The sequence below is a fragment of the Podarcis liolepis genome (assembly GCF_965112155.1).
Source record: "Podarcis liolepis genome assembly, chromosome: 16".
Lineage (NCBI taxonomy): Eukaryota > Metazoa > Chordata > Lepidosauria > Squamata > Lacertidae > Podarcis > Podarcis liolepis.
This window is the reverse complement of record NC_139567.1, coordinates 6,815,613-6,832,138: the sequence shown is the minus strand read 5'-3', so window position 1 is coordinate 6,832,138 and position 16,526 is coordinate 6,815,613. Positions and strand designations below refer to the sequence as shown.

General features: G+C 46.1%; 1 protein-coding gene across 2 annotated transcripts in view; it reads right to left on the bottom strand.

Moving 5' to 3' along the window:
* Positions 1-16,526, bottom strand: part of LOC310695704 (G protein-coupled receptor kinase 5-like) — a 79,527-nt gene that overhangs the window by 25,670 nt on the left and 37,331 nt on the right. Inside the window, exons 2-3 of one of the 2 annotated variants that reach the window (XM_083480540.1) lie at positions 7,279-7,374; positions 3,602-3,714 (exon numbers count right to left, since the gene is read on the bottom strand). In XM_083480540.1, the coding sequence (XP_083336666.1) occupies positions 3,602-3,714; positions 7,279-7,374 (209 nt within the window). Of the gene's footprint in view, positions 1-3,592; positions 3,715-7,278; positions 7,375-16,526 lie in introns of those variants that run through there. The other variant, XM_083480541.1, reaches the window with a different exon arrangement.

Here is a 16,526-nt window from a genome sequence, read left to right as displayed (position 1 = left end):
ATTCTCTTGTTAGTTGTGCTGTTTTAAATGTGCATTTTATATTTGACTTCATTTAGTAATGTTTTCTTTTGAAATGTTTAAGATTTTTGTTTGTTAACTTTGTTGCGTTAAATGGGCATTCTGTAGTTGAACTCCTTTGTAATGTTTTCTTTTGAAATCTTTAAGGTAATATTTTGCTTTTCTGTAAATTATGCTGTATGTATATGTTATATTGGACTTTTTAAGTAATGATTCACTCTGGATCAATTGATTTATTTGATGTTTTAATGTACAGTGGTGCCCCGCAAGACGAATGCCTCGCAAGACGGAAAACCCGCTAGACGAAAGGGTTTTCCGTTTTTGAGCTGCTTCACAAGACGATTTTCCCTATGGGCTTGCTTTGCAAGACGAAAACGTCTTGCAAGTGTTCCGATTTTTTTTCGCTCCCCCCCCTTTTCTAAGCCGCTAAGACGCTAATAGCCTTTTAGCCACTAATCCGCTAATAATTTAATAGCCGCTAAGCCTTTAATAGCCGCTAAACCGCTAATAGCGCTAATCCGCTAAGAGGGTTGCTTCGCAAGACAAAAAAACCGCTAGACGAAGAGACTCGCGGAACGGATTAATTTCGTCTTGCGAGGCACCACTGTATGTTGTAAACCGCTTTGAGATTTCCCCCCCCCCTAAAAATATAAAGTGGTATAGAAATTAAATGAATGGATGATGATGTTGAAGAAGAAGAGGAGGAAGAGGAAGAAGAAGGAGAAGGAGAAGGAGAAGGAGAAGGAGAAGGAGAAGAAGAAGAAGAAGAAGAAGAAGAAGAAGAAGAAGAAGAAGAAGGAGGAGGAGGAGGAGGAGGAGGAGGAGGAGGAGGAGGAGGAGATGAAGAAGAAGAAAGAAGAAGAGGAGGAGGAGGAGGAAGAGGAAGAAGAAGGAGAAGGAGAAGAAGAGGAGGAGGAGGAGGAGGAAGAAGAGCCCCTTGAAGAAAGGGTGTGATTAAAATAGAATAATGCCTATGTCCAGAGGTGTACAGTGAACTACATATTCCACTCTGGTTAGGATAGGCAGAGCAGGAGTCAACTATCCTTTGGGCCCCCATTTGCAAACTGGAGAAACTGTTGTGGGCAACAGACACACCCTGCCATCTCGTCTATTCTATTGGCTAGTGCAGAATGCTTCTTTCAAGTCTAACTCTAGTGAGCAGAGGGAGCCCTGCAGATGTTGGAGATGCAACAGCAGAGATCATTTCGTGAGTAACTTAAGGGTTAATTCTCCTATCAGTAAGTCAGATAACCTAGAGGGGGTGGAGGTATCGCTTAGCAACAAGGCTGGGTAGCAAGATCTTCACCTGCTCCACTTGCCTGTGTAGTTCTGAGGGAGTTTTTATTCTGTATGTTTGGCTGAATGTCTCCCTTCTATGTACAAGGCCTAACCTAAGAAAGGCAAATCCTCTCTGTTCCTTTCTCCTGAAATTATACACTTTTTTGCTCACTTTCCTCAGTCAGGTGTTAGCAACGTTTGTCTCTGGACTCCACCCATGTGCACAAGTGGGCGCACAGCAACCCCTGAGTTAAGAGTGAGGGATCAAGACTGATTAAAAATTGCATGGCTGAATTCCCTACACCGTCATGGAGCACCATGCATGACTCCACATAGGCTTGTTGAGAAGTTAGAGGGGGAAAGCCATGTACAATGCATGAACTTCTTGGATGGGATATTAGCTACTTAATTCTCTTTTTATCCAGCTCTCCATCCAAGTAGTTCAAGGTGGCACCCATTTTAACATCACAACAACCCTGAAAGGGAGATCAAGCTAAGATATAATTTCCAACAAGATATAAATATTTTTAAAAGAAATAGTGGACACCCACTGAGCATCTTGGCCAAGTGAGGATTCAAATCAGTTCTGTCCTCTCGGAGGCTGGGTTTGCATGTAATACTAAACCAAGCCATGGCTTAGCTCAAACTAAGACATGTGTGGGTTTCTAGAGCAAAGATTTTGGTCTTGGTATTCCTCCCTCGGTCCTGTCGCCACCACGCCATCAGGGGCTGAGCCACCCCGGACTGTGGTTTGTCTCGCTCCAGATAAACCATGAGTTGTGGTAAAAATGGCTGTTTTCCACCTTCACGGTCAGAGGCAGATGCCAGGAATCACAAGTGGGAAGAACACTGTGGCACTCAGGACTGGCTTGCAAGCTTCCCACAGGCAGGCGGTCGGCTACCGTGAGAATAGGATGCTGTAGGGCAAGAGTTTTGTTGGCCCAGAAATGGAAGCAAGAAGAAATACTGACGAAAGAAGAATGGCAGATGAAATTAACGGACTACGCAGAACTGGGCAAAATGACAGGAAGGATTCGAAACCTGCGGGACCAGAGATTTACAGAAGATTGGAAGAAATATACGAGCTATTTGAAGAGCAATTGTAATCAACAAATTATGCTAGTAGGACTACAAGAAGTTTTGTATAAAGGATTACAGCTGTAAAAGATTAAGTAAAAGAAAAGAAAAGGAAAAATTGGACAAAATTAAGGGGAGGATTTGCTGAAACAAATTTGGGAATTGGAATGCAGAAAGGGGAGGTATGGGGAAGTCGGTGAGGTAAGTTTTAAGAAAAAAAAGGATTTGAAATTATATGTGTTTGTTTGTTCTTGTGTGTGTGTGTTTGTATTGTGCACTGTGTGTTTTTATAATTTGTGAAAATTTAATAAATATTTATTAAAAAAAACAAGAAGTTTTGTAAAGAGGAATATACAAAATATTGGAAAGAAGAGAGATATTAGTTATGATATTTAAATGTAATAGTGAAAGTAAGAAATGTAAATTAAGTGAAAAAGATTGGAAATTTTTCAGATGTGATTGATGGAAGTCCAAAAATTGTATAAGATATAAAAGTATGTTTAATAATTGTTGAAAATGATATGCTAAAAAACCTAACTTTATATATAGAGAGACCATATAAAGAATAGGATGCTGTAAGTTGGTCCTTGGCCTGATCTCGCAGGGCAGTGATGTGCTTAAGACCCTTTAAACCAGCAATATTGAGGATTGAACGTGGGCCCTTTTGCATGCAAAGCATGTTCTCTACCCTAGTTCTACGCTCTACCCATTTCAATAGCCTTAAAAAGGTAAAGGTAAAGGTACCCCTGCCCATACGGGGCAGTCGTGTCCAACTCTAGGGTTGCGCGCCCATCTCGCTCAAGAGGCCGGGAGCCAGCGCTGTCCGGAGACACTTCCGGGTCACGTGGCCAGCGTGACTAAGCTGCATCTGGTGAGCCAGCACCAGCGCAGCACACGTAAACGCCGTTTACCTTCCCGCTATAAAGCGGTACCTATTTATCTACTTGCACTTTGACGTGTTTTCGAACTGCTAGGTGGGCAGGAGCTGGGACCGAACGACGGGAGCTCACCCCGCCGCGGGGATTTGAACCGCCGACCTTACGATCAGCAAGTCCTAGGCACTGAGGTTTTACCCACAGCGCCACCCGCGTCCCTCTTCAATAGCCTTATACAGTATTTAAACAGAGGCTCCCCAGAAAGCATCACACAAGCGAGCCCAAGGTGGACAGCTCTGAGCAGCAAACATGCCTCTGAGCCAGACCCGCTCCAGGCATGGCACTTGCCTTACCACAGCATCCAGGAAGTGGATACACCGGAGGAGCTCCAGCCGCGTCTCGCAGAACTGTCGGAAAAGCTGCCGGCCAATCGGTTGCTTGTCACACAAGCTGCTGTACTCTCGTTCTGCAAAGGAAGAAATGGAAGAATGGGGTTGTTGTTTTTTCTCGGGCAGGTGGAAAATGACACATCAGCTGTGTGCACTGTTTTAACTGGAATACAAAGAAAGAAGCATTTTCTCTACCCTCAAGAACCACTGTGATTTAGTGGGCAGACTACTGGGCCAGGAGCTACAATTCAGAACTTAACAAACTATTGCCCTCACAGAGCTACAGTTCTCTGAGTGGTTTAATAATCAATCTCTTTTCCTAGGGAACACTGGGAATTGTAGCTCTGGGAGGGGAACGGGGGCCTCCCAATTACTCTCTGCACCAGCTGTTCTCAACCTGTGGGTCTCCAGATGTTGTTGGACTACAATGCCCATCATCCCTGAGCTCTGGCCTTGCTAGCTAGGGGTGATGGGAGTTGTAGTCCAACAACATCTGGGGACCCACAGGTTGAGAAAGGCTGCTCTGCACCTTATGAAACTACAGTTCCCAGGATTCTTTGGGGAAAGCCATGCCTGTGCAGAGTTGGCGCAGCAATAAAACTGCTAGCACATTTGCAAAGCTAAGTGAGGTTTCAAATTGGATTCCTCAAAGTCCCTTCCAGCTCTACAGTTCTATGATACAGTTCTATGAAGCTGCTTAAATGCATAGTAAGGCCTTAGGGCAAGCCCACTGAGATGAATGAACACGACTAAGTTAGGGTCATTAATTTCAATGGCCCTGCTCTTAGTAAAACTTAACTGAATAGCATGCTATACATTTTGGGCCGTGAGTCAATCTGCAAACCCTGCTCTTGAAAGCTGCCTCGTGACTGCTAATGGGCGTTCTAAGGAATGGCCAGTCCCGAGGGGTGTGGAGAAGACAAACAAAATTTGAACTGTTAAGAAAGCGATAGCCCCTCCATCTCCACCCCACCCCACCAATATGCCCGCAGGTCGCGCGTAAAGTCAGCGTGGCAGACGGTTCTCAGGGCTGCCTCCTGCTGGGTGTCGCACGGGGCAGCTGCATGCTGTGCTCAGCTGCGCACTTGCGCATTCCAGGCCTGTGACCTCTGGCTGCCACAGGCATGACACGCTGCGCCTCCTTGCTGAGACCTCCGTTCCTGCTCCTCTCAGACCCCCTGCCCTCCCCCTTTGCCAAGGAGGAGAAGGCCTCTGCGGAAATGCACGTCCGAGACGCAGGAACATGCGCGCTCTCATATCCCAGCCCTGCGCATACATGCCTTGAGAACAAACTTCAGCACGGGGAGGGAGGCATGCGCAGAAGAAGTCCCTCACACTTCTCCAGAGCCTGGGAGAAGAGCAGGCGTCTTCGAAACACAGAGGGATAAAAACAGAGTCAGCCTAAGGCGTTTTGCTGCCTGAAGGGCAAGAGGGTACCCTCCCTTTCCACACACGGCCTAGGACCCATCTGCACTGCACATTTAAAGCACTACAGTACCACTTTAAACAGTCATGGCTTCCCCAAAGAATCCTGGGGACTGTATTTCCTTTTTTTAAAAAAATATATATATTCATTTTTCATTTTCATTCATTACATACATCTCAAATTCTTAATGTTCACTATATATTCCTCCCTCCCTCCCCTCCAAGATTTTCCCCAACTTGCGTTTCTGGTTTGTTTCTATTTTCACCCGCTTTGCTATCTTTCAACAGAAAAGGTTATTAATAACGTAACATCAAACCTAAAAACGTAAAATTAAATACATCATCTTGTTTCACCATTTTCTAAACATTTTCTGATGCTAATAATGTGAATGTTTATTTAAATCCTGCCATCAAGTCTATTGCCTTTGTTTCTGCAAATATAATATGAATGGTTCCCACTCTTTTTCAAAGTCTCTGTTGTCTTTTTCTCTTATGATTTCTGTCATTTTTGCCAGTTCTGCATAGTTCATCAACTTCTCTTGCCATTGTTCTTTAGATGGTGGGACTGTATTTCCTTAAGGGTGCTGGAAATGGCTGGGCAACCCCTTATTCCCCTCACAGAGCTGCAACTGCCAGAGTTCCCTGGGAAGAGGAGTTGATCATTAAAGCTGATCAATCTGGAACTGTAGCTCTGTGGGGGGAATAGCGGGGTCTCCTCACAACACACAGCACATTTAACAAGCTACACTTCCAGGATTCTGGTTGAAGCCGTATAAAACTGCTTTAAATGTAAAGTGCAGATGGGGCCTAGGATTCAGCACTGGTGCACTGAGTCCTCCACTACAGCAGAGGGCAGCAGGCTAGCTCAGGGGGCACAGAGCAGGCCATGTGGCAAATACAGCACCGCCTTGCAACACCTTGCCACCCCACCAATATCTGGTGCCTGAGGCGGCTGCCTCATTCTGCCTCTTGGTAGGGCCAACTCTGCTGGGCCCTTTGGGGTCAGAGCTGACATACATGCCTCATCTCCAGTTTGCAATGTTACATGTCAAACAGATGCCCAAAGACAGCTACGGTGGGCCTTACCTCTGAGTAGACAGGCTCTGCTAGTAGCACACCTTGTACAACATCCTCACATTAGCAAAGGCACTTAAATACCGTATTTTTCGCTCTATAGGACACACTTTTCCCCCTTCAAAAATGAAGGGGAAATGTGTGTGCGTCCTATGGAGCAAAGACGCCATAGCCCCGCGACCCTCTCCCGACTGGAGAGGTGACGCGCGGCTATGGCAGGAACCTCTACAGCCCCGTGTCACCTCTCCAGCCGGGAGAGCGCGCGGGGCTAAAGCAGCCCCCTGCGACCCTCTCCCAGCTGGAGAGGTGACGCGCGGCTATGGCAGGAGCCTCTCCGCTGCGCCTTTCCGCTGCTCCCTGACCTGCTCTTTGGGGCTGGTGGTGGGCTTCCCCCCGCCAGCCCCAAAGAGCAGGTCGAAAGGAACCTGAAGCCTGGAGAGCGAGAGGGGTCAGTGCACACCGACCCCTCTCGCTCTCCAGGCTTCCAAGGTAGCCGCCTGAACGCACCTTAAACCGCACCTTGTTTTAGAGCGGGAAAACAAGAGGGGGAAAGTTCTCCCCCTCTCTGTGCAGCGCCTCCTGCCGCTTCGCTGAAGGGGCGCTGGGCAGAGAGGGGGAGATTTTTTTTTTCTTGTTCTCCCCCTCTAAAACAAAGTGCGTCCTATTGTCCGGTGCGTCCTATGGTGCGAAAAATACGGTAATCCAGGCAGAGTCCAGAGGAAAAATAATAATCCTAATAATACTTTACTGAAGAAACTGAAGAAAAACGGCGTATGATTTGAGAAAAGGGAGGTTTTCTCTTTCTTACCTCAGGCCTTCTACATAGCATGGAGACAATCAACCAAACTACTGAGGAGGTCTCGCCTCAGAACTACACAGCCATCGAGGCATGGGCTACCTCGGCAAACATCATGCGCCCTATCGCTAAGCAGCACCTCCACCTCTTGGCTTTAATGCTAACAGAATTAACCCGTAAGCTGCGCACAGAATGATCTCTGCTGTTGCACTCCCACCACCCTGCAAATCCTCTGGCGAGCAAGTCTGGCTGGTTCTTGCAGCACCCCTTTCTGCCACCCAGCCTCCGTCTCCCAAACTCTGAATGAAAGCTCAGCTGGCTGGATGCGCCTGACTTTCCCACTTACCCAGGCCTTTCCGAAGGTCGTCGCACTGACTGATGTGCGGGAACTTGAGAATCTCTCTCCATTTCTTACTTCTCCCTTTCCGCTTCCCTCCGCCTCCTGCAAAGATAGATGAGGATGATTAAGTTTTTAAAGGAGAAACAATATTTTTTGTCATTTTGTTTACTGGAAATCTGTTATCTTCCCTCCATGGAGCCCAGAGTGGTGTTTGTCCAAACTCAACTTTGACCAGGACCATGTGGGTCTAGCTTTAGAAATGGGACTGCAGTTTAGATGGAACCAGGAATGGTTTTCTTCTTCCGTACCAGCCTTTGCCAACCTCTCGCCCTCCAGATGTCTACAATTCCCATCAGGCCCAGCCAGCATATGCATATCATGGGTGTTAGGCATCAGAACATCTGGAGGAGGCAGCTGGTGAAGCATCCTTTGCAAATCTCGTCCATCATTTGAGAGGCTCTTTCTGGGGTGCCTCCGTTTCAGAGGTTAGGCATACAGTTCCTGGAACTTGTAGATCTGTGGATTCTTAGCCAAACCCTATGAAAAGCCAGATTCTGTAACTTACAAAAATTATGGCAACAGCAAAGGATTGCGGGGGCCCCTTAGTGCTGTCTGGAAGCTTCAGTTTTCAGTTAACCACAGTTTAGCATTACATCAGAACCCTAAACTGTAGTTAATCTTACCTATAGTTTCTTGAAACAAGTCAGCTTCACAACTCGTGTTTTAAAATTGACTTTTTAAGAGAGAGAGAGGAGGAGGAGGAAGGAAGGACGGACAGTATGTCAGTTTCGGGTAGTTGGCAAACTGAATATAAAAAATAGAAGTGAAGTCTTTTGAACTTATTGAAGTCAGCCTGGAAAAGGAGAGGGGAGAGAGAGCATTTGAACCCCAGGTTTATTATGAAATCCAAATGCAGTTGTTACAGTGACAGAGTTGTCACCCATGAATTGATAGGTGTCATAATATGGAGGAGTCCCCTTTGAAGTAGGATCGTCCTTCCTCAATTGTTCATAAACAATAGTACATTAGTGCTCACCCCCTTATATTAATTTCATATTTCTATCTTTTCCATTTTTTAAAAAAAAAACATTCACTGCTTATTGGAATGATAAAATTACAGAAGCAACAAATCCATATTTATCAGGACAGAACAAGACAGCAGGCTTTTCAAACACAATAATTACAATATTTTTCTAATATTATTTTTATTATCAGTGGGGGGGGGAGAAGAAATTTTGAATTTAAGGAAATATTGAATTTTTGAGCATTAAATATTAATGAATGGTTGGACTTTATAGGTAGATTAATTTATGCATGAAATACCATCACTTCATATTATTAGTAACACTAACACACACACACACATATATAATGTGTGTATATAAATTTGAATAAATTCATAATATAATACACCCACAACGTATGCACATTTAACCTGTGTGCATCAGCTTGGCATTTAAAAAAAAAGAATTTAAAAGGGGGCAGAAAAGGGATGGGCACCCAGGAAGAAAAGCTTTGGCAATCCTACCCGCCATTTAACCCAGTATGTTTTGACTATACGTGGGTTTGGCTTTAGGCGCTATCCCTGGAACATAACCCCTGCATAAGTTGCAAGCTTACTGTAATGTTTAAATTTCTATGTTACAATTTGTTCTCTGGTTTATATATTCAGTTAGAAATGTTCAAGATGGCATACATAACAATAGAATACAAGAGCACAACTAAAACAGACATGTAAATTACCAAAACACACAAAGGACAAGACTTCAGTCCGGACGCTGTAGAACACATTCTTCTCTACTGTCCATTGTACAACCAGCTATGCAAACACGCGCTTTGCCCCTTTCTTGGATAGTCTAACATTGCGGCACAATGAAAATATCAGATCCTATCTGCCTGACACTAACCCGGACGTAACTGCAAGGGTGGCTGAGTTTTTGTCAATAGTATCTCTTAGAGTGGTGAATGGCACTATTTAGCGGGAAGAAACCCCAACGGAAACCCTCATTATTACATATTTTACATGGCTGTTTATTTGTACATATTTTTTAAAAAATTATATATGGATGTTTTATGATGGACTGTATTTGTGATGCCTAATAAAGGTTTGGCGAAGCAAGTAAGACTTCAGGCAACAACACAAGGACACAGCCTTATGCTGAGTCCGATCACTGGTCCATTTAGCTCAATATTCCAGACACTGACAGGCAGAGGCTCTCCAGAGGACATTCCCAGTCCTTACTATAGGTTGAATCTGGGACCAAGCGCACCACCTTGACCCCATGACCGAGGGGGCTGGGCCTTTCTGGAACTGCAACAAGTGATCATCACCCTTTTGCTTTCAAGAGCGTTGCCTTTCCGTGACCTTTGGGGAGCTGCTCCGATGACAAGGGACTTCACTTTCACGGCTGAGCCTAGGAGTCAGAGATTAGAGGTGGTTCCCATTTCCTCTAAGAACAATGCGCCATCCTCTTCTTTATCTTGCTGGCTGCCTTGTGGAGACCCGGGGCTCACCAAAGCGCTGCCTAGGAGCTCACTGGCAACAATAACCCAATCCTAGCACTTAGTCACGACAGAGAGAGAGAGAGAGCAGAGACAGACTTATATTCAAATAACCCATACACATCTACACAATACACATGTATATATTTACAAGACAGACATATATATGAAAAAAACAACACACCACAATAAAGTAACTGGGGTTTGCAGCACTATAGGATTAAACAGCTCTCTTTCTCAATCTCTCTCTCTCTCTCAGTCTGTTGCCCCTTCTCTCTTTTTTTCATAATTGTATCTCCATTTTTTTATTTTTATGCGTTTTATTGGTTTTCTTACATGGTAAAGATTATACATTCCAAAAAAAATAAAAAGAAACAACAGATTACCAGATAAACAAATATGTATAAAACCTTAAATTCCTAAAGAAGACTTGTATTATTTAAATCTTTTTCTTAATTCACAATTTCTTAATATCTCCATATAGGCAAACTACTATCAGTGTACTGGAAGAAGCAAAGATCACCAGTGTTGAAGCAATGTTTCTTCAACATCAACTTCACTGGACTGGTCATGTTGTGCGGATGCCTGATGATTGTCTTCCAAAGCAACTACTCTATTCCGAACTTAAAAATGGAAAGCATAATGCTGGTGGTCAACAAAAGAGGTTTAAAGACTGTCTCAAGGCATTTCTAAAAAAATGTAGTATAAACACTGACAACTGGGAAGCACTGGCCTGCGAGCGCTCCAGTTGGAGAAGAGCCTTTACCAAAGGCGTCATGGGCTTTAAAGACACTCAAACTCAGGACGCAAGGGAGAAATGTGCTAGGAGGAAAGCACGCTTGACAAATCCACACCGTGATCAACTCCCACCCGGAAACCAATGCTCCCACTGTGGAAGGACGTGTGGATCCAGAATTGGCCTCCACAGTCACCTACGGACTCATGGTTAAAACCATGTTTATAGAAGACAATCTTGCTCGGCTAGGAGTGATCGCCAAAGAAGAAGAAGAAGAAACTTTGACCCTCCTTCCCCTCGGCAGCAGCAGCAGCAGGAGAAGGAGCTGACCGCTGGAGGCATGAAATGCTTGGCTCCACGCTGCTGGGACACTGGGGGCCAGCAGAACAGATGCTTTACGACTGATCCGGGAACTGGTGTTGTGTGCCCCAGGATAGATGTTGCACCAATGAACTCAGGCGTTTCCCATAAACCTTGCCGATTCTCCTTCTCCTTCTTTACCTGTTACCTGCCCCTTCCTTTCCGTTCCCCACATCACCAGGACAACCAGCCAGAGGTGGTTTTAGGGTCAGGGCCATCTTTAGCATATGCACTGCTAGGGTGCAAAGATCTGCCCAGCGCCCCCTTTTTTAGAGGGGGGCGAACTCAAACTTGTTGAGCTTTTTTAGGAGGGGGAAGCCAAAGTTGCTGACCTTTTTTTTCAGGGCGGGATTGCTCTCAACACAGTGGAAACAACTACTTTTGTTTGACACTACGGAGTAACAGGGCAACGGGGGGGGGGGACTTTTGCTCCATTGCTTTTCACTGCCACCAATCGAGAGGGACCAGTATGCAGTAGGTATACCTTTTGCACCACACCCTTGCATCCCCAGGTAAAGACGGCCCTGTTTAGGGTAGCATGCCCAGTGTGGTCCATCTGGGTGCCACTCTGCAGGGGGCGCCACAACAACGCTGTAGAATGGAGTGGGGGGGGGCAACCAAATTTTAGTGTCACCCAGGGTGCTGCTGAAATTTGAGGGCCCAAAGCAGCTGGATGTGTGTTGCTGGAAAGGTGTGGCTGAAACATGGGCAGCCATGCCATGTGTCAGGAAAGCAAGTCCATTACTCATTTCTGTGGCCTTCTCTGCAAAATCAATCAATCAATCAATCAATCAAACCCCAACCGTCCTGGAAGAGGGAGACGTGGGTTCCATAGGCTGCGTGCCCACCATGCATTGGGTGGAAGACTGTAGCTCAGTCTAAGAGCATCTGCTTCCCCATGCACAAGGTCCCGGGTTCAATTCCCGGTGTCTCCAAGTAGGGCTCAGAGAGAAGCCTGCCTGAAAAGTGACTGCCAGTCAGTGCAGACAATAATGAGCTATATGGGCCAATTGTCTGACTCAGTATAAGGCAGCTTCCTATGTTCCTAACATACAAAGTGCACAACTTTCTCCAAGAATACTGGAACTGCAGTTTGTTAAGGGTGCTGAGAATTGTGGCTCTCTAAGAGGTAAACCGGGATGCGGGTGGCGTTGTGGGTTAAACCACAGAGCCTAGGGCTTGCCGATCATAAGGTCGACGGTTCGAATCCCCGCGATGGGGTGAGCTCCTGTTGCTCGGTCCCTGCTCCTGCCAACCTAGCAGTTCGAAAGCATGTCAAAGTGCAAGTAGATAAATAGGTACCACTCCGGCGGGAAGGTAAACGGTATTTCCATGCGCTGCTCTGGTTTGCCAGAAGCGGCTTAGTCATGCTGGCCACATGACCCGGAAGCTGTATGCCGGCTCCCTCAGCCAATAAAGCGAGATGAGCGCCACAATCCCAGAGTTGGCCACAACTGGACCTAATGGTCAGGGGTCTCTTTACCCCTTTAAGAGGTAAACTACAGTTCTCTCAGAATTTTTGTGGGTGGGTGTTTTAAATGTATGGTGTGTATGCAGCCTTAGTTTATTGATTTATTTTAAAGATCAGGAAATGGAAAAACCTGCCTGCTGGCAATGCCCGACCCAGGTTGATGTCACCATTTTTGTGCTGGGGCTTTTTAATTATTATTTTTATGTTTACTAGACGAGGCGACTGCTTGGGGGGGAAAGGGGAGTGGGTGGGTGGGTGGGTGGCACCTTCCTACTTTCGTCATCGTTCTTCCTTTCCCCTTCTCTTATTCACACCGAGGCCTAAATACTTCACTTATGAAGTAATCCCTGTGGGTTGGTGACATCAGCACTCCTCAGGAATGCTCAGGGCTGGTTGCCGGCCAGTAACAACCTCTCCCTTTGACCGGCTGCCATCGAAGGACCCGTGACGTCAAGGTAAGAAAACAGGAAGCGAAAGACCCCCGCCAAAGCAGACGCTGCTCTGCAAAATGACCGACGGCGCTCATGCCTGCCGCAGAATCCCTTCGCAAAGTTTGTGGAGAGCCCTTGTCTCTCCAGGCTCTCTGGGGAATTGACTGGGTATGAACTTCCTGCTGGAATCAATCCACTTCCTCCAGCATGAATAGGCTGAGCGTCAGAGCTGGAGCCAGCCCTTCTCAGTAAATACGTCTAGGAGAGCATTGTACACCCTCCGCTGATCTTGCTTTCAGGGCCTGTGCCAGTTCTGCCTGGTTAGAGGCAGTCATGTACCAAACTGGCATGGATGTAGCTATAAAGAACGTGGTGGCATGGGGTAAGAGAGTGGTTTTGGTGGGTGGACAAACAGATCAATTGATCTGCCGGAGCCCTGGGCTCAGAAGGAAAGCTTTGTTGTTGTTGTTTAGTCGTGTCAGACTCTTCGTGACCCCATGGACCAGAGCACGCTAGGCACTCCTGTCTTCCACTGCCTTCCGCAGAAGGAAAGCTTAGGCCTTACATATTAAGAGTCCCGTTGGATCAGACCAAAGGCCCAACAGCCTATTCTCAGAGCAGCTGCTAACCCCAAGCAGGGGCATTGGCAAGCAGCCACACAGCGTGAGACGGGGCTCGAGGTTGATGCTGGGCAACGGTCTATTGGTAGCATCGTGCCAGGCACTCACTAAGGACTAACACAAGCCTTGCTTGGCGCCTCCGGTAAAAGATCTTCACTAGCAAAGCTAGGAAAAGACCTTTGCTGCTAGTGGGAGTGAGTCATGGCAAGAACTCCTCTTTTTTGGCCAACGGTTAACATCAGCCAAAATATGTGGGCCGCTGAAGGTAAGCATAGCGAGGAGAGCAATGATCAGCACCCTTAAAGTGGTCCAATCTGAGCTCCCTGATCCATCAAAGGAGGGGGAAAGATAAGAAATTGCAGTCTGCAACAAACTGCAATCCTTTCAAAATATGACCAAGTGCATTTCGTACAATTCGCTGGGAAAGCAGGATCTGATACTGCTCTTGACGTCCACTCCTCCTGTGGTCTTTTCCTGCCCTCTTCATCTCCTCCCCACCCCCACTCCATAGGCCCCAGCAGCGCCTGGCTCTTGGTTTATAACCTCCCACTCATATGAATCAACCGCTGCTAACTCATCAAGGCAGATCAGAAGGAAAGGACAGCCTCTTTTGCCTGCCACGTTCTCCCAAACGGCTGCCATGTTCAGCTTTCCCTGCCTGGCTGCCCTGGGGTTTGAATGTGCTCCATGGAGTAACTGATGAGGACATTGCCCAGTGCGCAAACCCTGCCGCAGAGGCAGGCAGACTTCAAGCTCGCAGGATCTACACTTTGTGTATGCATACAGGTATGTTCACACTGCACGAATATGTGCATTCAACACGGGATGCAGGTGCCTTTGGGGGGTAATGTACACATGGCATCGTCCCCCATGTCATCGATGCACTTGTGCACATAGTGGTTTCCAATTGTGCACACCTTGGTGTGGTGTCGGTATCCAAAGCGGCAGCTACTAGCCATGTTGTCTGCAACCAGAGGTGGACATGTTTTCAGATCAGTGCACAGTGTTGTTCTCTCTTCCCCGCCACTCCTTCAGTGTTTTCACATGCCGTCTTTCAAAAGGCAGGGACTGGAAACTAGTGTGCTGATACACTGCTATGTGTCTCTCCATATAGATACGTTGGTATACAGAGGCAGCCAAATAGCTGCACCCTGTCCTTTTTTGCCTATTTCATTCATAGACAAGAGAAATATGGTGAGGAGGGGGAATGGCACAGCCCAACTGACAGCGATGGCATGGGCATGGTGCCATGTAAATTGAATTTTATTATTACGGTCACAGACCAGTTCCGGCTCACTTACAGTATCAGGAAAATCATAAAACACAACAGGAATTGAATTGCAATTGGGTATAACAGAGAAAATTCAGATACAGCAGCAGTTAAAAATATATATTAAATCTTGATCACTAAAATATAACCTAAAATTGTCATTTAAAACCTTAATCATTTTGGTAGTACAGCTTGTTCCCTAAGTTTTTTGGCAGTCGCACAGAATTTGGCCACCCTTAGCGTGATCTCTAGATCCTTGTCCTCTACCAGGAGTTCTAGACATTGACATTCGGGCCCATTTGGAGATTTTTGTATAACAGGAGTGATAAATACCGAGCGTATATCCCTGTAGAAATGGCGGCAAAACAAGACATGAGAGACAGTTTCTACCTCCATTAAGCTGTAGGGGCATTCCACGTATGGCTTACCCTCGAATCTGCCCTGCAATAAGACAGATGGCAGCACGTTGAATCTAGCAAGGGTAAATGACTGTCTGTATTTGGGTATTTGTAATTTTGACAAATAATTGGTGCCATGTGTACCCAGGGTTGCCATACGTCCAGAATTTCCCGGAGATAGCTGGAATGCTGCAGTCAACAAATATGGACTCAAAAGAAAGCTCAATCCCAAAAGGTGCCTGTATCCAGCACTGAAGACACATTTCTCAGTACAGTGGTACCTTGGTTTACAACCGTAATCCGTTCTGGAGGTCCATTTGTAAACCAAAACAGGTTGTAACCCAAGACGCGCTTTTGCCAATAGGACCTCCCCCCAAAAATTGTTCGTAATCCAAAAAAAATGGGTTGTAATCCAAAAAAAGGTTGCAAACTGGGAAACACACTTCCGGGTTTGACGTGTTTGTAATCCAAAATGTATGCAAACCAAGACGTATGCAAACCAAGGTACCACTGTACATGCTTGAAAAAGAAAACCCGATGCAATAAGAAGGCACAATCCCTCTATCAGTAGTTATTATGTAGCATAAAACACATTGGTTGTTGCTGCTTTTTCATCCTAGCCTTATAAGCAACTCTTGGTTTGTTTGTTTGTTTGTTTGTTTGTTTGTTTGTTTGTTTGTTTTTAAAAAACAAACCTCCCACCTTGCTGCAATTAAAAATCTAGGCTCTCTGCCTAAGTTTACCTCGAAAACTATGGTCCACCAGAAATTGTTGGACTACAACTCCCATCATTCCCTGCCATAAGGCTCCATCTGCTACGGCTGATGGAAAATGCAGAGTCCGACAACATCTGGAGAGCCACAGGATTCCCCACCCCTGCCTTAAACTGAGAAGGAGAGAAAAACAACAACCTGGCGCAAGTAGCACACCTAGAAATCAGAAGTGGGCCCTACATTGCTGCTGGGACCACGTGAGATTGAAGATTACTGGTTTGCGTCCACTTGCAGCAACAACAGAACAGCCAGCAGAGCTCAGAGGCCACAAGTCACTTGCATTTTCATATCTGCGGAACTGATAGGGAGCTGCACGGCACATGTGAGCTAAAACATTTGGCTGGGAAATCTGTGCCTTTGGCTTTCGACTCGACTTACGCACCACGAGGTTGCTAAATGGGCTTTTGGGTTTCCTTTTTCCTAACTTGCAACAATAGCAGGGCTTGTGCGTGCCAACTTTTCAGAGATCTCCTCTTCCCCCAGTCTCCCCCACCCCATGCAAATGCAAAACCCTCAAGGCCCCTTCCTACCCTGGATCTTAATGGTAGCGCGATAAGGATCTTATTAAGGCCTATTCATACCTCATTTCTGTCGTAAGCACAGAGCCTCGATAAGAATGCAGACGTCTGGTGTTCTAATAAAACGACATTCTTCCATATGTTTTAAATTGATTTTTTTTTAATGGGAAAAGGG